The sequence below is a fragment of the Alternaria arborescens genome (genome assembly GCF_004154835.1).
Source record: "Alternaria arborescens strain FERA 675 chromosome Unknown contig_2, whole genome shotgun sequence".
NCBI classification, from domain to species: domain Eukaryota; kingdom Fungi; phylum Ascomycota; class Dothideomycetes; order Pleosporales; family Pleosporaceae; genus Alternaria; species Alternaria arborescens.
The window spans coordinates 1,108,539-1,129,909 of record NW_021167857.1 but is presented as its reverse complement, the minus strand read 5'-3'; the positions used below and the strand labels follow the sequence as shown (position 1 = coordinate 1,129,909).

The following is a 21,371-nucleotide window of genomic DNA, read 5'->3' as shown; positions in this document are numbered from 1 at the left end:
AATGCCTTGGTCGAAAGAACTGCACTTCTTTATCTAGGCCAAAGAAACCAGATCCCACCATTGTTTGAAATTACATTTGTATCAATCACGAACAACGCATCCCATTACAACTGTAAGTATAACCATCGACTGCCTGTCATCCAATAGCGCTTGGAATTCCATACTATATATTGTCTACTCGACGGTTCCTGGTCAAACAACCACTCCAACCAAAGCTACAACTTCAATCATGGGTGGATGCAAAACTCTTACTCCCCACATATGGGGAGAATACAGCGACTCGGAGGAGACCGTAGACACACAAGTACCAGAAGGACCAACAGAGCACACCCACGCTCCCGGAGTGATGCCAGAATGGTGGAATTCTACCTCTCCTCTATCATCCCCACCATCCTCACTCTGCTCCCCTACTCCATCCCCTCCACCCACTGCTGTTCGAACACGCGGCAGCCGATCCCGCACGCCAGCACCAACACGCAACAGCAAGCCCCGGAAGTGTTTATATGTGCCCAAGAAAAAAGACCACTTTGAACACCCCCCAGAAGACACAACGTCGTCTTTTTACTGGCCTGAGGATGCGGAAGGTGACACTGAAGCAGACATTGAAGCAGATACTGAAGACACGAAAGATGATTCAGAAGGGCTGTCATCGCCTCCGCCATCAGCGTCATCAGGATCGTCCGATAAGAATCCGGAATCACCCCCTACATCTCCCATCGTCAAAACTCCGACACCTAAGAAGGAGAAGAAGAAGAAGGGGAAGAAGGACAAGACATCGCCAGTAAAGTCCAAGCCGACACACAAAACCACGGTAGACGGCAGGATCAAGAAGAGCAAGACACCGCTAGTAAAGTGCAAGGCAACATATAAGACCCCAAGACAACTCAGGCGCGAGAAGGAGAACACTATAGAGAAAGTGCAGTGCAATGGTCGGACGAAGAAGAACGCCCAGTGCGGGCACCAGAAGACTGTGCCAAAGGGTGAGACGTGGAACTGCGGTCGCCACAAATAAGTAGTGAATCAGGTGTACGGTAACTTATTGTAGTGAATCAGGTCGTGTACGATAGCTAGTTGTAGTAAATCAGGTCGTAAGATAGCTTGTTGTAGTGAGTTAGGTCGAGGTAGCTTATTGTTTGGATCATGTCGTGTACCATAGCTTATTGTTTCAACCATCGTTCTTTGCTCATTGTTCACTCATCGTTCTTTGCTCATTGTTCAATCGTCGTTCTTTGCAGATTTCGCATTCATACTTGAAGTACAACATATGTGCTTCTTCACCTGTCTGATGTCATGCCGAAGCATCGCCTTTTCCAAATTCCCATCCATCGCTAAACCCAAGAGACCAAAGCATCCCAACCCAGCCCAGACGCTTTTCGTTCGTAAATCACCCCATGCTCAAAAGTGGAGAGACGCCCGTGGAAACACCGCAAATCTATATGCCGGTGGTATGCAGAATATACAAGAAGATACACGTTATTAAAAGGTGTAGAGGATTGCGTCGACATTGTCCGATCGGGTATCTCGCGTTTACATGATGATCGAAGGAGCTGTATATGTTAGTGAATGAAGTCAGAATGGGTAAATGGTTGCTTACTGTCAACGTTCTGCTTGATGGACTTGTGGGGCAGGACGGAACCACCGTTGACGTAGACCTCGTCGCCAATGGTAACGTCGTCGCCGAGAACTGTTATGTTCTCGAGACGCGCCCACTTGCCGACGGTGCTGTTCCAGCCAACAATAGACGACTTGACCCAGGCGTGGTCCTTGACACGGCTGTTCTTGAGCAACACACAGCGTTGCAGACGGACACCGTCGCCAATGACAACATCTGGGCCAATGGTGACATTAGGACCGATGCGGCAGTTCTTGCCAATCTTGGCCGAGGGGTCGATCAGGACGTTGCCGCCGTAGACGTATGGCTCAGAGGCTGGTGTGAGCAGCTTGGCGTTCCTGCGCGCCAGAGATGAGAGGTAGAGACAGGTGCCGGACAAGAAGTCCTTGGGCTGTCCAACGTCCATCCAGAAGCCCTCGAGATCGAACGAGTGCAGCAGGCCGTCCTTGACAATGGCAGGGAAAGTCTCCTGCTCGATCGAGGTAGGGCGGAGCTCAATGCGCTTGAGCACGCTGGTGTTCAAAATGTAGATACCGGCGTTGATGCGGTTGCCGACGAACTCGACGGGCTTCTCGACGAAACGGTCAATCTTGGAGGCGTGGCCAGGCTTGTGTACTACGACACCGTACTTGGACGGCTCCTCGACCTTTGTGACGACAATGGTTCCCTCGTCGCCGTGCTGCTTGTGGAACTCGGCGAGCTGCTTGAAGGGGTAGTCGCATGTGACATCGGCGTTGAGGACGAAGAAGGGCGAGTCGTCCTTGCCGAGGACGTTCTCAGCGAGCTTGAGGGGACCGGCGGTGCCGAGGGGCTCGGTCTCGACGGAGAATGTGATGGTGACGCCGTATTGCTTCTCGTACTGCGCAACGGGTTATTGTGTGCTCTGGATCGCAATTGAACGAGTATACTTACGGTCTTGAGCGCCTCGGCCATGATCTCCGGGCGGTAGTTGACCGCGAGGACAACATCTGTGACGCCAGCATCGGCAAGGGCCTCGATCTGGTGCTGGATCATGGGCTTGTTCGCGAACTCGACGAGCGGCTTGGGATAGGTGAGGGTCTGCGAATGGCGTCAGTTCTGCAATTGCTTTTGGCACCGCGGGGCTTCAGCGAGGGAGACATACGAGAGGCCTCAGACGGGTACCGAACCCTCCGACGAGAATGATGGCTGCATTGGCTGTTAGCGGCGTGTCTTTGGAGCGCAATTGAGTGCGTACCTTTCATGTTGGCGGTGTTGTGTGCTGTGTGTTGTGTGAGAAAGTACAAGTGAGAGTTGTGTCTCGGGAAGGTGCAAGCGAGGGAAGATTATAGGTGCAGTATAAGAAGAAGCAACACCAGCAGTAGCAGTGTGAAAGCGCAGGTCAGAGTCAAGGAGCTCGGTGGTGAGGCCAGCTGTAGGTTATATGGGTTACTTCGCGTCCACAATTAGCGGAGCTAATGCTCCCTGGCTTCTAGCTCCCTGATTTCCCCTTTCTTCACCCACCGCATGCGCAACCCCTCGGCCGCTACCCTCGTTAAACTGTCCTAACGTCCTCAGCCCTTGCAGCCACTGTGGCCAGATGCCCCGTTCCTGATCGCTCAGCCTATCCGCTTCTAATTCTAGCATCGTGTTACTGTGCATCTAGCCAGACTAGCATCGTATAACATGCACTGGCTGCAACCTCATCACGAGGTGGATTGCAAGCACCCGCCCGTTTTATTTCTGGTCACTCTGCCTCAGTTTTATCACCCTCCTCCACGTGCCTCTAGCGCCGTGAAATTAGAGGCGTCGGGCCTTCAGAATCTTTTGATCACGCCTCGGTCCCCACGGCGGTCGGAAGCTATCCGCGCCCCTGGAACCAGCGGGATGTGGCTAGCTGTGGCTGACCGCCGGCTTTCTGGGGACACGACCAAGCTTTTGACAAACGCCAATCCGCCTGTCACCGTCAATGCTGGTGCACATGATCATTGTAGATCTGTCCATATCCACGGTACTCCCATTCAGCCCCTCAAATTCACTTCACGATGTTCTTGCTGCAAGTCAGTGGCTATGCGACGCGCGTCGTATTCCCGTGGCGAGATTGACACACGATCATGCGCCCATGACGCTTACGCAGCGGCGGATACGGTAGATAAAATAGAACACTACTTCTTTCAACCACTCAACATTACTCGCAAGCTATTGCTGTGATGCGTTTCCTTGTTTGAGGGCGACATTGGCTACCAGCGGGACTCTCCTCGGCCATTACGACCATGGGCGTGGAATACCGAGTACCAGACTCTGTTCCCCCGCATCATCAGATTTCGGTTCCGAGTTGCCATCCGAAGGGGGCTTTTTTTTAATTAACATCATTAGTATACTTTGACAACATCTTCTGCTAATATCCTGTCATACAGTATCCAGCAAAAGCACCCTCAAACTCCCAAGACATTCAGTATATACAAAGAGCAATGCCTCCATAGCTCAACTCCGCTTGCGGAAGCTCATCGACCTCAGGGCGTCGCCTACGCTACTGCCCCGCTTAAACATACCCGGTCTCTTGCCTGGCCCACCTGTAGGGCTCCGGTCCTCTGGAGAAAGAGACATGTGCGAGGTTCTGTTACCCCCCGTCGGCGACGTGTGCGCCTTGGTCGGTGTCTTGACAGAAGCATCGCCAAACACATACTCCCGGGCGAAGATCCAGTTCCCGCGCTCATACCTCCACAGGTCCAGTCCCACAGCTCTCCCCTCCTGGTTGCTCTCGCTCAACTCCTGTCTGATCGTCGCAAAGGCCCCGTCAACCTTTTGCTCGTCATCGACTTTGTTCATGACCGTCCAATGAGGTCGGAAACCACCTGCGTCCTGCTCACTGAGGAAGGCGGACCACTGTGACTGCAAATCTCCATGCACGTCTTTCATCTTCTTGTACCCTTCATCCACGTTGATGCCAACGCCCTTGCGCATCCGGAACGGTTTGCCCGTTGATACGTCAAACGGCTTCATACTGGTCGCCGTCTGCGAGAGCCCCTGCTCCAGCGCATCCATATGCGAATGTGGCAACGCATGAAAGAGCGTCAAATGCGCCCCAGTGCGATTCAAGTGCTTCGGAAAATACCGATTCCGCATCTCGTCCATGGGTTTAGCCAGGGAGTCTGTAAGTTTGAGCGTAAGGACGTAGACCTGTTCATCTTGGCTCGCCGTGTTCGGCCTATGCTCCTGCCTAGGGTAGTGACCTGAAGGCCGACTTTCTTCCACAACATAGGGTTCATTGTTAGCTTGCTTTGGGCTAGTTTTTCCTTCTTTCTTGGTGCTCCAGCCGCGGACACTCGTCTTTGCGCGGATGCCGGCTCCAGGTCGTTGGGGTTTCTTGGTCTGCTCTTGCTGCTGCGTTTGCGCTGCCTCAAAGGATGCGCGTAGATCCGGGTCTGAACAGGCTCGGGCTTGGATTTGAGGCTGTCGGACCCCACCGTTGGGCGTGCTGACGGCGGCGGCGTAGGTGACTGCCATTGTGCTGAAGCGTGGCGCTGCTGCTGATGTGATACCGTGGAACGGTCCTGATGCGAGAGATTGACCGAGTTGCCTGAGGACAGTAATCCTCATTGAAAAAGAAATGTGGCTGGTGAGTACTGACTTCCATGTGCAGCCGGCCCCTTGAAGATGTTCTACGGAACTTCGGAAGATCTATACGTCACTGAACGGCCGCTAGTGATGCGCCCGCGCTATGTGGAGATGTCTGTCTGATCAAGTATCGGGTTTAGGGGTCAAGACATCCTCGTGACTTTGCGACAGATGTCATTATTGTAGGCTTCCAAATGTGTTTATCAGTGATTGTGTAGATGTGAGTTGTATGTTGAATTGAATATTCGTAGCTCGTTATCTTCCTTCGTGTTGCGATGATCCACAATTCTAGGTTCTACACAGACCAGCTGTGTGCAGTTGATATCCAATACTCCAACTCCATCTTTCGACAGTATTAAGCACCTAGATCAGTGTCTGCTGATGATGGGCCATCTTCCAGCCGCCTGTCGCGCCATCTGTAGGCCCCTCCAGCACCCACGCACTCGAACATATAGCCCTAAATGTCTCGCTGTCTCTTGACGCTTCTACGCGATAATAGATCAAGGCGCTGTCCTTGCCCAATATGACCACCTCGTCATGACTGAGTTGGTACGACTTCCAGGGCTTGAAATCGGGACCTTGCAGCATTGCATGGACTGTTGGAGAGGACACCGAAGTAAGGATGAGGTCACCCGGAAAGACCATGACTGGGTTGCTCGAGAGAAGCGGGACGAGGTCGGCGCCAGAACTACACAGAGCTGCCCAGGCTTTGTGTTCGAGCGAGCATATCGCGGCGGTCAACGAAGGGTTGATAAGCGTAGGGGTCGCCATTGTGGGCTTGGATGTCGCAATTACTCGACTCGGTTTTTATGAAGTGTTTGCAGAACTGTTACTTCCTAACTATCGTGGATATTGTGATGGTGAGTTGGCCAATATGCCGGCGCTGAGTTCAAGGCAGAGGCTTACCCCGCGACGCGATTGTGACATCACCTCTAATTGTTGACGTTTGTCTTAGCAGCTTCTTTGACACTTACCGTTGGCCTGATCGTCCCCGTACTATGCGAATTATTGCAATGCGCTCGCAGACTGTCCATGGTCGCATTGTCGCATTTCAACATTGGGTACACTCTGCAGCCAGAGCCCTTCTGATAGGGATGACTGTGTTGCCACGAAGGCTCGCATGACTGGCGCATAACGGATTGGCATCGTTGGACTTTCTCACGCGATCCAAAGCGATAGTCGCCACTGAAGACGGCTACTTGGCCGGGCGGGCTCATGCCGGTATATGCGGGGTGGTGCTGCGTGTAAGCGGGTCCGTAATCGCGACGTCGTATCGCGCATCCATGCTCTGTTGACTCTGTTGAACCATGTCGGCCTGAGCGACGCGATAAGTAGCGATGCAGCGTGTGAACTCGGATGGCGATTGTTCAAGGTTTGTCGATGACTGTCCTCGGCCGCAGAGGCGCCGTGTTGAGCACCGCAAAGGCGCAGTTGCCTTGGGTGGCGTCTACGTCACATGTCCGGCGCAAGGTGGTCCAGGCTCCAGACGATAACGGGCGGTGGGCCAGGCGGGGAACTGCGCGGTGTACTCATAGTGAATGATGGCCACGACGGTATGAGAGACACAATGGAGACACAACGAACGATTAGTCAAGTCCACCGTGAAGAGACAAGCTGAATAATAGCAAACGTCGATAGCAAAGTGAGTGACAGTTGCCTGCCGTGGCGGTGGAAGGTCCCGGAATGTTCCCGGGCGCAGGCGCTGATTGGCGCACGGGCGTTCGCCGCATCATTACTCGCCCTTTGACCCCGTCACTGCCTCAGCCTCTCCCATATAAACCAGCCTCTGCCTGCTTCTCTTCCTCCCTCCTCACACCACTTCTACACTCACCCTCTGAAACATTCAGAATACCAACAACTACCGAATACACACAGCACACCCGCAACCATGCAGATCTTCGTCAAGACCCGTACGTAGTCACCGCCACCGCCATGGCCTGCTTGCGCCTCAGCTGCTAACACCTTCACAGTCACCGGAAAGACCATTACCCTCGAGGTTGAGTCCTCCGACACTATCGACAATGTCAAGAGCAAGATCCAGGACAAGGAGGGCATTCCCCCAGACCAACAGCGCTTGATCTTCGCCGGCAAGCAGCTTGAGGATGGTCGCACCCTGTCCGACTACAACATCCAGAAGGAGTCCACACTGCACCTTGTCCTCCGCCTGCGTGGTGGTATGCAAATCTTCGTCAAGACTTGTAAGTTGCCACACCGCCGCTACGACCCAAACAGCTACTAATACTGCTTCCAGTGACCGGCAAGACCATCACTCTTGAGGTTGAGTCATCCGACACCATCGACAACGTCAAGTCAAAGATCCAAGACAAGGAGGGCATCCCTCCGGATCAGCAACGCCTTATCTTCGCCGGAAAGCAACTCGAGGACGGCCGCACCCTGTCCGACTACAACATTCAGAAGGAGTCCACACTGCACCTTGTCCTCCGCCTGCGCGGTGGTATGCAAATCTTCGTCAAGACCCTGACTGGCAAAACCATCACGCTCGAGGTGGAATCAAGCGACACTATTGACAACGTCAAGTCGAAGATTCAGGACAAGGAGGGTATCCCTCCGGACCAACAGCGTCTCATCTTCGCCGGAAAGCAGTTGGAAGACGGCCGTACTCTTTCTGACTACAACATCCAAAAGGAGTCTACACTTCACTTGGTGCTTCGTCTCCGTGGTGGTATGCAGATCTTCGTCAAGACTCTTACCGGAAAGACTATTACATTGGAAGTCGAGTCCAGCGACACGATCGACAATGTAAAGTCCAAGATCCAGGACAAGGAGGGTATTCCTCCGGACCAGCAGCGTCTCATCTTCGCTGGTAAGCAGCTGGAAGACGGCCGAACGCTCTCAGACTACAACATCCAGAAGGAGTCTACTCTCCACTTGGTGCTCCGTCTTCGTGGCGGACAATAGGTGCGCTGACGGTTATGATGGTTGAAGATAGTTCTGCACGGCGTTTACAGGATGATCTGGTCTGCGGACTGCGATCTGGTCGGTTTTGTTCATAGTTCTTAAGACGGCTACTAAAGCCTAACAATGCATTCAAGCATGCCTACGGGCTGAGAGTTCTCTCAATATCATCGTTCTCGTTGTGTCGTCGCTGTGGTGATGTTTTGTCTGGTTGCGTTGATATTAACCTTCAGCACTACAACCACGGACAGTCGAGAGCATCATCTCGGTGCTCAACACATCACCAACAACTTGATGTGTAGCAGGGGTCCGGTTATGCTGAAGCCATGACACTCGTCTACCGCGGCTCATTTCCGACAACCCCACTCCATGTGACGCCACTGCCAATATCTCCGCTAACTCCATCAAATATCTCCATAAACTATATAGGCGACAGCTGTCAATCCACAGGTAAGAATCGGTGAGACCACTTTTGGGCCCACCGATTAGCTTGACACTCCGATCTTACAAAGCCGCGCACATCCCGCGGTCTTTCTAGCAATCTCCGTCGCTTCCGCAGCTACACATATAAGAATCACATTCCGCCGTACAAACATACAACGAACTACCGTTCGACGAGCTACCAATATAAACGAAATATCCTATCACAGCGTTATCAGTTGGAACAATGGCCGACCAGAAGATGCAATACGTCAAGTACGCTCGTCCCGATTCCTGAGCTTTGATTCGTGATAGCAACGACGGTGCTGACAGAAATCAAGCTTGGGCAAGTCTGGCCTTAAGGTCTCAAAGGTCATCCTTGGTGCGATGAGTTTCGGCTCGACCGAGTGGCAGCCATGGGTCTTGAACGAGGCTGAGAGCTTGCCACTGCTCGAGCATGCATACAAGTCTGGTATCAACACATGGGATACTGTAAGCCACACGACCCCAACCATTGTATCCCACAGGTAGTGCAATTAAACGAAGAATGCAAGCTTACAACATAGAATAGGCCGACATCTACTCCCACGGCATCTCCGAGAAGATCATTGCGAAAGCACTGAAGCAATACAACATCCCACGAAACAAGGTCGTCATCCTCTCAAAATGCTACTTTGGTGTCAACGAAGAAGATCCCAGCTTAGGGATTGCAGCTGTCTCAACCAATGATGGAGATATGGTCAATCAAGTCGGTCTTAGCCGCAAACACATTTTCGACGCGGTAGAGAAGAGCGTGGAGCGACTAGGCACATACATCGATGTTCTACAGGTAAGTTGTGACGGTACGAAATATATGTGAGATATACACTGACTTCGCATCTCCCATGTAGATCCACCGACTTGACCGCGATACGCCAAGAGAGGAGATCATGAAGGCTCTGAACGATGTCATCGAGAGCGGGAAAGTCAGGTAAGCGTGCCTGCGCAAAATGCATGTGAGACGTCTACTAACTTCGATCCTCCAGGTACATTGGTGCCAGCTCCATGGCCGCTTGGGAATTCCAAACACTTCAGAACATTGCCGAGAAGAACGGCTGGCACAAGTTCATCTCCATGCAAAACTACTACAACCTGATCTACCGCGAGGAAGAGCGAGAGATGATCCCATACTGTCAAGATACTGGCGTCGGCCTCATCCCTTGGTCGCCAATCGCACGAGGCGCCCTCACAAGACCCTGGGGAGACCGATCATCCAAGCGCGCTGAGACTGACAAGTTCCTCGACATGCTTGTACACCAGCGCGAGGATGCCATTGACAAGAAGATCGTTGAGCGTGTGGAAGAAGTTGCGAAGAAGCATAATGTTAGCATGGCATGTATCGCTACTGCTTGGACCATAAAGAAGGGCGTGTGCCCTATCATCGGATTGAGCAGCAAGGAGAGAATCGACGAGACAGTGAAGAACAGTAACTTCAAGCTTAGCGACGAGGATGCAAAGTACCTTGAGGAAGTGTACGCACCCAAGTTCAGGCAGGGCTTCTAAACGGTGATAACAAGCAGTTGTACAAGATAGCCACAAAATACATGTAATGATGATCTGAAGTACTACCAGAAGGCTCGAGAGTCGTTGGGAAGCATGCGTGATGGGTGCTTCACTCTTAAGGACTGGAGATTGGTGTTATACCCTGAGCAGATTCCACAACGCACTTGACAGACTTGTCAACAATAAATCCAGATCAATCTGATCAATCAAGCAGTGAAAATTTGTATTGCAAGCCAAGCCAATCCAGCATATCGTAAGATAGTAGTCAATCAAGCTCAAAACTGCCAGATTGATTGATCAGATTGATCGGACTCAGCCCGAGCGTGAGGTTTTTGGATTTGCCGTAGGAGTGGTATCGTGATAATTTTCTGGAGTTGTAGTTATCTTTGGCCAACGACGTTGGCTGGAGACTCTATCCTCAACACCACGATACAGCTCCCCGTGCGCCTACAGCAGCTTCAGCTCAGCTCCAATCTACAAAACAAGCTTAGCAGTTGCCTAATTAGGCAATTGTAACACTATCAATCTAATCAATCAAGCCATTCATTCTAAGCGTTTTTGATCGATTGATCTCATCAATCAAGCCAAATCACTATCAAGGTCAAACCAATTCAATCAGGGGTGCTCAGATTGATTGGCTCGATTGTTGGCAAGTCTGGCACTTGAGTAACGCAATGTAATACAGTGAGAGCTTGTAGTCCTTCCTATGAAACGCAGTAGCAAATTGGATATGCTCACAACATGAATGCAATGTTTCATCCTCATATCAATGTGTCTCGTTTCAACACTTACCCACAATCAGATTGACACCTCCTAAGACTCAACTCAACAGCAACAACATTACGAAACCTCTACTCAAGACCCACCTCACCGCCTTACCAAACGCCTGTTCAACAGAAGACGCAAAAGCAACTCCGACTTTCTCAACACACCTCCATTTCCATCACAATGGGCATTACAAATCCCATACATGCATCACCTACTCGCCCTACCTCCCACACACACACACACACATGTATACGCCACTAGTTCATCCAACCTTGGAGGGCATGCATATGCCAATGGGTAGAGCCAGCCTATCTCGAGACGAGACGAAAAAGCCGTTGAGACCATGCACGTACTCGAACGACGCATGCATGCACATCTGTAACCGGTTTGGCGTTTTTTGTACAACGCATACAGGATATAATGTTGCTTTTTCCTGTTGGCCCCACAGTGGCGTCTTCACTCCGTGGGCTGCGGTCTTCTAGCTGCTTCTAGGGGAGGAGGAGGGTTTGGTAGCTGGAAATACGGGAAACTCAAGTCTCTGGTAACTGGTATGGGGCGGGTAGAAGGGTGCAGGACGGGTAATTTTACATGTACTCCAAAGAGGTAGCGAGGTGGATAGGGCGTAGTAGTGTACCGGATATCGTGCATGAAACGTTGAGATGTGGCTAAATCGGTCGTGAATGTATCGGCTACGAAGACCGAGCGATAGGAACGTACACCGTGAAAGGTGCGTTTGGGAGATCGAGATGAGTTCCCTTCCGGTGAGTATGGATCACCCACACGCCACAACATACTACCAAACCCCGCGTTAACCCTAGCCCTACACTACGACTACACCTTACTGCTATGGACATGCCATCGCAAGCATACGCCTGTCTGCGAGCTTACGACTGACCTCTGGACTGTACAACACATGCACTATCAATAACAGGCCCATCCCGTCTTCAAAGGCCTCGCCTAGGCACCTTCATGACCCGTTGACGGATCGGCTAGCTATGGGCGTGATCGTGATCGACACAAGCCGGTAGATCATGCTTCTCGCTCCAGGACCTGGTGCAAAAACAACAAACCTGTTCTGCCAGAGCTTGCGACGACGAGTTTGAGGACGCGGGTTGTATCGGACACGAGGGGCAAGAAGAGCGGTGAGGTCCGGTGCTCTTTTTTCCTTCTTGCCGGGGTTCAGCCGCAATGTCGGCCGGCAAAAACGTCTTGCATGGTAGGTGAAACACGAGTTGCTGTACTGTATATTCTGTAGATTTGATGCTGTTTTAGGGAAGTGGGGTTCGGGAGGGGTTGGCGATGCAGGCACGGAGATGAGGTTGGGTAGAGATTTTGTCGGTCTGGAGGCTGGGAGTCGAGCCGTAACTGACTCACACAGTCCAGCCTCACATCTACATCCGAGTCACGAGAATGCCAGATCATCAGTGTAGTCTGATAGCAATAATGATAATTCCCAGTTTTTATTTTGCTTCCCTAGCAAAATAGATGATAGATACATACTCTGTTTTCAGTAATAAAGAAATCCGCCTCACTCACAGTCAAGCACAAACCAAAGTTTGTGCCAGAGCTGGAGGAGTATGTTCGAAGCCTCGAGTCAAGGAAAGAAAGAAAGCCTGCTCGCTCGCTATGCCAGTAACACAATCGTCAAGAAGATGAAAAGAGGTTATTTGTTGCTCGAGAGGTTGTGACATGGATTGAACGTCAACAACACAGAGTGTTGGAGTGCGACACCATACCAGGGACCCCTCCAACAGTTCCAAAAGGAAATAAGTAAACAAAAACAATCCAGAGAACACACGGAACTCACTCCGCGGTTCTGCTCGCTCGCTCGCTCGTACTGCTTGCTCATGTAAAATCAAGTAGTCGTGATCGTTGTCGTAGATCATACGTCAGCCGTCTCGGTCAAGAAGGTCAATAAAAGTCGTATGAGTTCATTTTATAGAAGAATTGGTCCGGTGTCGCCGGGAATGAGTGTGATGTAGTTAGGAGTTATGGAAGCCGAAAGCTGTATCGTTGATCGTAGAGGGATCGCGGGAAACATGGCATCCATAGGACACCGGGGAATCGCAGGAAAATGCAGCAAGATCGTTCATCGTTTAGTTGGGGTCGTCAGCCGTTGTTGTGCAAACATCGGACACATGAGTCGTGATCGTTCTATGTATATGGGGTGTGCCGTGAAAACAAGCTGCTGGGTGGTTGTCGGGGATGAGTCGCGCGTAAAGGATAGGTCGTGAAGAGAATATGCAGCCTGATGATTAAGTAGTAGTGGCAGTGCCTTAGTTGGCCCTGATGACAAGCTTCGAGAGGAACTTGTTCGACAATGAGTCGAAGTCGGTACGGTCGAACTTGCAGTCACTTCTTGAACGGAGGTACGTTTCTAGGATTGTTGTTAGCATGTTGAGACTAAGTAGAGGCGGACTGTGCTTACCATATTTAGTGACGTGCGCGCGAACCTCGGTCATGGCATCGCAGACAGCCGGGTTCGAGTTGAGCAGGTGGTGGTGTTTCCTCGAATCCCACTCAGTGAAGGAGGGGAGCTTCTGGGAGATGGCCGAGAAGAGACCAACAATGACACCAACCGGTGTGCCCTCCATCTCGCCACAGAACTTGTTGACGGCACCGAGGTCAGGGACACGGTAGTTGCAGTCGAACTGAATCAGCTCCCAGACTGCGAGAAGGATGGCAGCGAGCATGAAGATGGTAGGCCAGTTCTTCAGCTTGTCGCCACTGTAGACCGACTGGTAGAGGGAAGACAGCTCCTCAAGGACATCCTTCTGCAGCTCACGCCACATGTCTGCAAGAGCACACTTGACCTGGAAGTTGATCATGACAGGCGCGATGGTCTTGCCAGAGAACTTGGACTGTTGGTCCTCGACCTTACCAGGCGTGTTGTCCTCGTCACCGAGACCCTCAATCATGGTAACGTGGAGAGTCAGGTTGTAGGCAAGGACGAGCTTGAGCGCCTTGCGGATGACGGGAAGCTTCTCGCGGCAGTAGAAACGGTAGGCAGTCTTCAACAACTCGGTGACGAAGTAGGTGCCCTCAAAGTACTCATCAACGAACTGCTCGAAACCACCGTCGATGTGGCGGTCAAGGTAGTCAGAGAGCATAGCGCGTGAGATGCCCTCCATACCGGCGGACAGCTTGGCGGTGTTGATCTCGAAATGGAGACCGTTGAGGGTCTCGTGCCAGTCGACACCGAAGCACTTCTCGTCACGGACGTAGACATCGCGGGCCATGATGGGAAGGTAGTGGCCATAGCCGTGGGTAACGTAGATCAGACGCTCTGATGTCGAGAAACCCTTGATGTTACCGATGGAGAAGCCAAGGCTGACGTGACGCTCGTAGTCGGCCTTCCAGTCCTTCATGAAGTACGCAATGTCCTTGATGTCAATGCGTGTGCACGGGACCTGCCAGAGACGCGCGTGGGAAGGCTGGCAACCGGCGCACGGGTCGCCCTTGTCACAAGTCTTCTTGAGGAACTTACACCTCAGGCATGCGCGAAGCTTGCGGATCTCGTGAGCCTGTTGTCGCTGGTCGGGCCTGAGAGGTCCCCGTCTCCTTCCGACGCGCTTCTCGCCAGTTGCGTCCTTCTTCGTGGTGTGAGCGGGTGTCTTCTTGACAATGGTCTTTGCAGGCTTCGATCCCGTCGCTGTTGCAGGAGACTTCCTGCGGCGAGCCGGTGGCGAGCTGACGGCGGACGAGGTTGGCGACGCCGTGTTTGACGACGATTGTTTTATGACAATTGGCTCTACTCGCGCCATGGGAGGGCTGACGGACTGTGTGGGGGAGATGTAGTTGGCGAAGTCATCGCTCATTTGGAGCCCGTGCGAGTGGTTGCAGTTTTCCGAGTGGCTGTGCGAGTGGTGCGAATGATGCGAGTGCACAAGCTCGAGATGGTTATCGGTCTCGGATTGAGGCGAGTGCATTGGGAACTGTATCTCCTCAAAACTGCTGAAGGAGTGGGCGGATCGTGGCACGTCTGATTGGTTCGAATTTGACGAGTCGGAGCCAGTGCGGATGTGGAGTGACTGGGCTGGGTTGAAAATGATGGCAGAACTATCGGAGTAGTCGTAGGAGTTGCGGTGACCGTGTCCGAGGCCAACGTCGACCCAGCCATTGTCGCTGCTGGAGAGCGAACGGATTTCCATCCAGTTCTCGCCGGGTGAGCCCGTGCCAACGCTGGCGGTGGGCGCGTTCGAGTGAGCGGTGTACTCGCCGGGCGCGTTTCCGAGATGCGTGAACTCGTGCTGGAAGTCTGCCATCTGGAAGGGTGCAGTGGTCAGTGTGGTAGGCAATCCGTCCATGCTGGCTGTAGTCATGAAGTTCATGGGTGCCATAGACATAGAGTTCATCATGTGCGAGTTAATGCCGAACTCGACAGGCGAAGTCTCCAATGGTCCTCCGTATGTGCTGTATCCTGCGCCCATTCCCATTGAGCCCTGTCCAAAGCTATCCTGTGCAAAACCATCTGTGTTGATGTTCATCCAAGTTGCGAGCATGGGGTTCATCGGTTGCATGCCCGCGGGAAAGCCGAGGCCCATGTGGAGAGGAGCAATGCTCGTGGTACTCGGGTGTGAGTTGTGCGCGGTAGACGCGGCTGCGTTGTTGAGGCGTCGCTGCTGCTGGTGCGGGTGCTGATGTTGCTGCTGCTGGTGCTGCTGGCTGCCATCGTGGTGTTGTTGTTGCTGTGTCATGGTTCCCGGCGAGATTGGCAGCGGCCACGTCTGTGAGAAGTTGTAGGTTTGTCGGTTCGGGTCGAAGGATGGGTCAAAGGCACCGTCTACACCGTAGATGGCCCCGTCGAAGTCGATGTGTTGGTTCTCCATGTTTGCACGGAGAGTGAAAATGGGTTCGAGTGTTCTCAGCCTCTTCGAGCTGATAGTAAGCGGTGAGGGTAAGCGGACGGGCGATGGGCCGACCAGAGTGTAGGCGGATGATGCCAAGACCCGTACACCGCTTTTTGTATGCAAGTCCCAGCCCCACACACCAGTGGCTCGTCTAGTCCTACACTTGGTTAGGATAGCGCCAGAAGCGCTGCAGCGGACCGCGCGATTCGCAATCGAGGTCAAAGAAAACCCTGACCAGCGTCGACCTGCGCGAGGGTTCCCAGACGGGCGCTGTCGGTGGTGTGCGGGTAGCGAGAGGGTGCTCAACTATCGTGGAGAGGCGCCTCTAGTGGGCAGATCGTTGAGCGACGAGAGAACTGAATTGTGTTCGCCCGCCGAGGCGCTCCACCTCTGTGCTGCCTCCTGGTTAGACCACTTGACCAGCGCCGCTGTTCGGTCTGGCTGTCGTCTGGCTAACCAACCCACGCAAGCTGACGCCTCACCCTGCAGCAGCCAGTGAGACGACGATGCAGGCAAGTGTGTCGCAATACCGTACTTCTCTCGGCACAGGTGTCGCCTACCGAGAGAGATGACCCCTCCTACGATAACGCCGATAAGCGTTAGACTCGGGGTCTTGTAGGATCAGGGTGTGGAGGGGAGCGTTGGGGATGCCGCAAGAAGCAAAGACAGCCTATACTCGACGCTTGAGTGCTATCTCTCCCCTCACGGCCGTGCTCGATCATCGACCTTCACCTCGAACGAGTTGTTCGACATGCAGCCAGGCGAACCGGCGTGCGCTACTGGCGCCCGTCGGTGGATCTAAGAATATAGACCGCGAGAAATGGTTGACCGTCCAGGGGTGTCGTATTTGCCTCACTGGCATGACCCGGCCTGCGACTCTATAACGGCACTTCGCCGTCGACGTCCAGACTCACCGACACGTCCGAAGACGCCTCGCAAATCGTCCTGCCGTCATCATACATTCTTGAGCCCTCGGCCATTCATTGCATGCGCGCCAGACCTGCCTCCACGCGCTGAACCCGCTCTCCGGCGGTTCCTCGCGCTGGCAAGCGTTGCCGCTACCCTGTAATGTCGAGCAGCGCCTTCTGCGTAACATCGCTTCCGATCGTGCTACTGAGCGCCCTGCCTTGCATCCAGATTCTCGTCCATGGCAGCCGTTTCAGGTATTGCCATCTGTCATGCTTCGCCTTTGAGCAGCGACAGCCTGACTGGATAGTACCCTGGTCCTTACTGGTGGGCGTATTACATTGGTGTCACTCATGCTGTGGCATGCCGAGATCCGTCTACGATACTCGTGACTATCTCTGTCGTCTGTTTCGTTTTGCCACTGTTTGAGGCATGTCGTAGTACAACAATTCTTCACGTCTTGAAGACGCTTCCAGATTCTGGTGCACACCGCATCGTGCTGTACAGTCGCATCCTATCTACGAGGGATCAGTAGCTGCGCAAGCCACCATCATCCCAAGTCATGGGGATAGATAGCGTTGTACCACCGGGCGGCGTTGCTGACGTTTTCCTTTGTCCTACATAGTGGCTAGTGTACTGTAGGCGAAAGACGGCCGCCTGTTAGGTCTAGTATGACGCGAGCAACATCTTTTTCTATTGACTGGGGTTGAGTTGTTCGTCGTGAAGAGCACGAAGAAGAAGACGAGAGGACCCGGGGGGACCCCCGCAGCGCATGTCAGATGCAAGCGGCTGATCTCTGGAGCGCTTTCCAACTTGAGAGCTGAAGAGATTGGGCAATGCATCTGGTTTACTCTGTGGGATGCATGCTCCCTCGTCACGGGGTGCCAGAGTGTAGCACTAGGAATGGCGATGGGTGTGAGACCGCGCAGGTAGCGCCATGCAGTAGAAGTAGATGGAAAGAGCCATGCAGTGGAAGCGGAGAGGATAAGGGCAATGGTCCAAGAAATTGGTGGTGAGTACGATAAGAAGTCGTAAAGTGAGACTGGGAAAGTAGCAGTGGCGACAATGTTTGGTGAGGGCAGTCGCAGTTCGCTGAATACTCTTTCCCTCCGAACGACGGTAGCCAGAATCTGGTTCACCCATCACACACCACAGTCCATCAGATATTACCAGTCCATGGTTCGCGCAACCCATTACAACGTGTCCAACCTCGTCGTGGAACGCATTGCTCGGTTATTGTTCCAGTGCAGGGAGTATCTGTTACGCAGCTACCCCACAGTCACGACATTGTGTAATGTCGCTCCGGTCAAAGAATTGGCCTGCATCAGTACAAGCAGAAGACTTTCATATCCAAGGAGGATCAAGTATTCTACGCTCCCTATCATCGCACGTGTTTCACGGTATCACCTTGGGCGTTGCCGAGCGGATGTTCTTTGAGCCACGTCCTACTTCAATCGATGCAAACCTCTGCACAAGGTCAAACAGATGAGAAGCAATGAACAGGAAATGTTCGTGAAGGTCTCACAGTGGCATAAGATAATGTATCTTCAACCATGGGATTATACTTGACTGCCACCTCCAGCGGAAGTAGCGTCGAAGGTGTTTTGACTGTGTGCATACAATGCCAGAACTCCAGCTGATTGTCCGGTAACTGCTTGCGCTCGCTGTTGCCGTTAGCTTGCTGACGTCGCAGATGCCGATGGTTGTGTATATACGATGTGGCGGCAATATAGCCACGCCTTGAACATATCGGACCCCGGACTTCAGCAATACGAAACTCTATATCTCAGGCTATTGTGAAAGCAATGGAGCTCATTCAGGGTCGTAGATCGCGGAGTACGGTAGTGACGGGAAGTTAGATCTGTGGGCCCACATCCGGCCTTCGGCTCCACGCGCATCTCCCGTAATTGTATAACGCAGACTGAGAGTGTAGCATTATATGTGAGACTCTTCGTGGGGCATGACAACACATCATCCAGCACCTGTCACTTCCATCTTGGTTGAGATAGGAAGTACGTGTCAGGTTTTGTGATTACCTAGATTTCATTCTCAACATCACTCCAATATCACACGCAAACTTCACAGCAATCCAAAAGACCTACAATATGGCACACATTGGCGCACTTCCCAAGATCCATCGTTACATCACTACTCATGACGACAAGGGCAAAGCAGTCTTCAGCGCCGCCTTCAATGAGGAAAGCAAGATGAAAGCCAACGATGACGGCATTGCGTTCGCCCTCAGCTTCACCACGAAAGGCTTCCCCGTCGATATGAACGGCGACAAGGATCTCGATGTCTACGGCAATTATCTCAAGGATGCCCCGGGCCTCGTCGTCTCCGGTGGCACAGTCCTCCGCCATGTCGATATTCCCCCAAGCACAGAATGCACGATGCACCGGACTGTGAGCTTGGACTACGGATGTGTACTCGAGGGCGAGGTCGAATGTCTGCTCGATAGCGGGGAGAAGCGGTTGATGAAGCGCGGGGACGTTTGTATTCAGCGCGGCACTATGCACCAATGGATCAACCACAGCAAGACTGACTGGACGCGCATGTTGTTCGTTTTACAGGAGTCAAGTCCCCTGAAACTTTCTGGTGAGGCGCTCGGCGAGGAGCTTGCGGGCATGGCTGGTGTGCGTTCGTCGGATTGAAAGTTGTGTGTCGGTGGATTCTGGGATGGTTCACTATCGATAGCAGAACTGCCAAGCCAGCTAGTACTCAATCTGATTACTCCCCACGTGCTCCACTCTTTCCCTTGACTGTAGCATTTGCAACAAACGCAGAGGGCAGTCCTTGAGTTCACCTATGATGGTCACGCTATACGAGCACGAGTTGTGACATCTATACTGTATCTGGCGGCTGCACCGTACTCGAACAATACTAAGCACCCTTGCAAGAAAGCCCTGGATCCATTCTCCCCGCCAGCCACTCACAGATAGATGCCCAGTCGCGTACCAACTAAGTCCAGACGCCACAACGTACATGTAAAGAAGATGGCCATGCCATTACGTCCTTCCGCTCAGGCCCCTTCTTCCCGTTTGCAGGAAATTATCCCCGGGTCAGAACGAATTGAAGAGCTTTCAGACGAAGAGCTTGGAAGCGATTACGAGGATATGGGGACTGCTACTGAGGAAGAGCAAGCAAACATCGCTTACCTAGAGAGTATCAGGGTACCGATCAAAGATTCACTCGTGACGGAAACGTCAGAGACCGATTATGAAACGGCCAAAAATATCTTACCTTATTTGGAGGGCAACCCGAACGATTTTTCATTGAATACTTTCGGCATACCAAACTTGCAACGACCAAAACACGATGACTTCTTGAGAGGACAGCTTGGTGATTATCCAGCACGCGCTGCTGGATTGGACGCTGCACGACCATGGCTCTTGTACTGGTCTTTGCAAGGCTTGACCGCGATGGGCTCTGACATAACTAGCTACGACAAAACGTAGGTCATCCAATCCAAGAATGCTCCATCTCCAAGATCTGCACGACATACGAGTTTGGTAGCACATTTTCTAACGTTGCATAGAGTACCGCATACGTTTTCTCTGGCTCAACATCCAGACGGAGGATTTGGGGGTGGCTATGGCCAGTATGCTCATCTTGCTTGCACGTATGCTGCAGTACTGTCACTCGCCACAGTCGGTGGGGCCCAGGCGTACGACACCATCAATCGCAAAGCTCTCTGGCATTTTCTGGGCAGGATGAAGCAGGCCGACGGAGGTTTTACCATGTGCCAGGGCGGCGAGGAAGACATCCGAGGCGCCTTCTGCGCCATGGTCGTGCTGTCTCTTACCAACCTCCCTCTTGAGCTCCCTCCTGATGCACCAGTACGTAAACAAGGCTTTACCAACTTCACAGACGGCCTCGGCGATTGGATTTCGAAATGCCAATCTTGGGACGGCGGTATCTCAGCGACGCCTGGTAATGAGGCCCATGGAGCCTACGCATTCTGCGGCCTGGGATGCCTTGCTGTACTCGGACCACCAAAGGAGACATTACACAAGTACCTGGACGTCAATCTTTTGATCTATTGGTTGTCAGCACGGCAATGTACACCAGAAGGTGGATACAACGGTCGCACAAACAAGCTCGTTGACGGCTGCTACTCTCAGTGGGTCGGAGGCTGTTGGTCCATTGTCGAGGCCGCAACTACTAAAGGACTCTGGAATCGGGGAGCACTTGGACGTTACATCCTAGCCGCATGTCAAGAGAAGAAGGGCGGCTTAAGGGATAAGCCTGGAAAGGGCCCTGACGCATACCACACATGTTACAATTTGGCTGGACTCAGTGCAGCACAGCACAAGTATGTCTACGACGAAAACGTAAACAAGACTTTGGGTACCGGCAACTACGGCGCGCCTTTCCACTGGAAGACAGAGGGACGTTACGATGGTGAGGATGTCGTTTGGGACGAGGCCGATGCTTTGAGAGCAGTGCATCCGGTGTTCGTCATTCCTTTTATGGCGGTGTATGAGACGCGAAAATATTTTGAAGATAAAGAGGGTTTCTGAGCATATCGATGATACTGTCGCAATTGGAACCACCGAAACAGAGTATTGTATCCATCCCTATGTATTCTATACTGCAGACTGACATCCGAAAGCTTAGTTTCGTTACAATTGTTGCCTTCTCTGTTGAATAAAACAAAAGCAGTTCTTCATAATATCATCAAACCAAAGAGAAACTCTCAAATAGAGCCACTTATTATCTAGAGCACTACGCAGTTCCCATGACATCGCCAAACGCTGTAAACCCGCCACTGTAAGCTC

General features: G+C 52.5%; 9 protein-coding genes across 9 annotated transcripts; 5 read left to right on the top strand and 4 right to left on the bottom strand.

Moving 5' to 3' along the window:
* Window positions 1-229: 229 nt before the first annotated feature.
* AA0111_g1227 (hypothetical protein) lies at window positions 230-1,012 on the top strand (the record flags this gene model as incomplete). The annotated part of the gene is made up of 1 exon (XM_028646229.1): window positions 230-1,012. One exon carries the CDS (start codon window positions 230-232, stop codon window positions 1,010-1,012), a length of 783 nt encoding a protein of 260 aa, XP_028511162.1.
* Window positions 1,013-1,527: 515 nt separating this feature from the next.
* Window positions 1,528-2,835, bottom strand: AA0111_g1226 (Mannose-1-phosphate guanyltransferase; the record flags this gene model as incomplete). Its single annotated transcript, XM_028646218.1, has 5 exons — window positions 1,528-1,547; window positions 1,595-2,471; window positions 2,525-2,671; window positions 2,736-2,779; window positions 2,829-2,835. The coding sequence occupies 5 exons, from the start codon at window positions 2,833-2,835 to the stop codon at window positions 1,528-1,530; spliced, it is 1,095 nt and encodes a 364-aa protein (XP_028511163.1).
* A 1,219-nt stretch (window positions 2,836-4,054) lies between these two features.
* Window positions 4,055-5,170, bottom strand: AA0111_g1225 (hypothetical protein; the record flags this gene model as incomplete). Its single annotated transcript, XM_028646207.1, has 1 exon — window positions 4,055-5,170. The coding sequence occupies one exon, from the start codon at window positions 5,168-5,170 to the stop codon at window positions 4,055-4,057; it is 1,116 nt and encodes a 371-aa protein (XP_028511160.1).
* Window positions 5,171-5,551: 381 nt separating this feature from the next.
* On the bottom strand, window positions 5,552-5,959 carry AA0111_g1224 (hypothetical protein; the record flags this gene model as incomplete). Its single annotated transcript, XM_028646196.1, has 1 exon — window positions 5,552-5,959. The coding sequence occupies one exon, from the start codon at window positions 5,957-5,959 to the stop codon at window positions 5,552-5,554; it is 408 nt and encodes a 135-aa protein (XP_028511161.1).
* A 1,117-nt stretch (window positions 5,960-7,076) lies between these two features.
* On the top strand, window positions 7,077-8,107 carry AA0111_g1223 (Polyubiquitin; the record flags this gene model as incomplete). Its single annotated transcript, XM_028646185.1, has 3 exons — window positions 7,077-7,098; window positions 7,159-7,386; window positions 7,440-8,107. 3 exons carry the CDS (start codon window positions 7,077-7,079, stop codon window positions 8,105-8,107), a joined length of 918 nt encoding a protein of 305 aa, XP_028511164.1.
* Window positions 8,108-8,771: 664 nt separating this feature from the next.
* AA0111_g1222 (Versiconal hemiacetal acetate reductase) lies at window positions 8,772-10,066 on the top strand (the record flags this gene model as incomplete). The annotated part of the gene is made up of 5 exons (XM_028646174.1): window positions 8,772-8,800; window positions 8,866-9,016; window positions 9,096-9,353; window positions 9,415-9,494; window positions 9,550-10,066. 5 exons carry the CDS (start codon window positions 8,772-8,774, stop codon window positions 10,064-10,066), a joined length of 1,035 nt encoding a protein of 344 aa, XP_028511165.1.
* Window positions 10,067-13,110: 3,044 nt separating this feature from the next.
* Window positions 13,111-15,663, bottom strand: AA0111_g1221 (hypothetical protein; the record flags this gene model as incomplete). Its single annotated transcript, XM_028646163.1, has 2 exons — window positions 13,111-13,211; window positions 13,263-15,663. 2 exons carry the CDS (start codon window positions 15,661-15,663, stop codon window positions 13,111-13,113), a joined length of 2,502 nt encoding a protein of 833 aa, XP_028511437.1.
* A 3,032-nt stretch (window positions 15,664-18,695) lies between these two features.
* On the top strand, window positions 18,696-19,244 carry AA0111_g1220 (hypothetical protein; the record flags this gene model as incomplete). Its single annotated transcript, XM_028646152.1, has 1 exon — window positions 18,696-19,244. The coding sequence occupies one exon, from the start codon at window positions 18,696-18,698 to the stop codon at window positions 19,242-19,244; it is 549 nt and encodes a 182-aa protein (XP_028511438.1).
* Window positions 19,245-19,586: 342 nt separating this feature from the next.
* AA0111_g1219 (hypothetical protein) lies at window positions 19,587-21,113 on the top strand (the record flags this gene model as incomplete). Its single annotated transcript, XM_028646140.1, has 2 exons — window positions 19,587-20,044; window positions 20,129-21,113. The coding sequence occupies 2 exons, from the start codon at window positions 19,587-19,589 to the stop codon at window positions 21,111-21,113; spliced, it is 1,443 nt and encodes a 480-aa protein (XP_028511501.1).
* Between the last annotated feature and the right edge of the window lie 258 nt (window positions 21,114-21,371).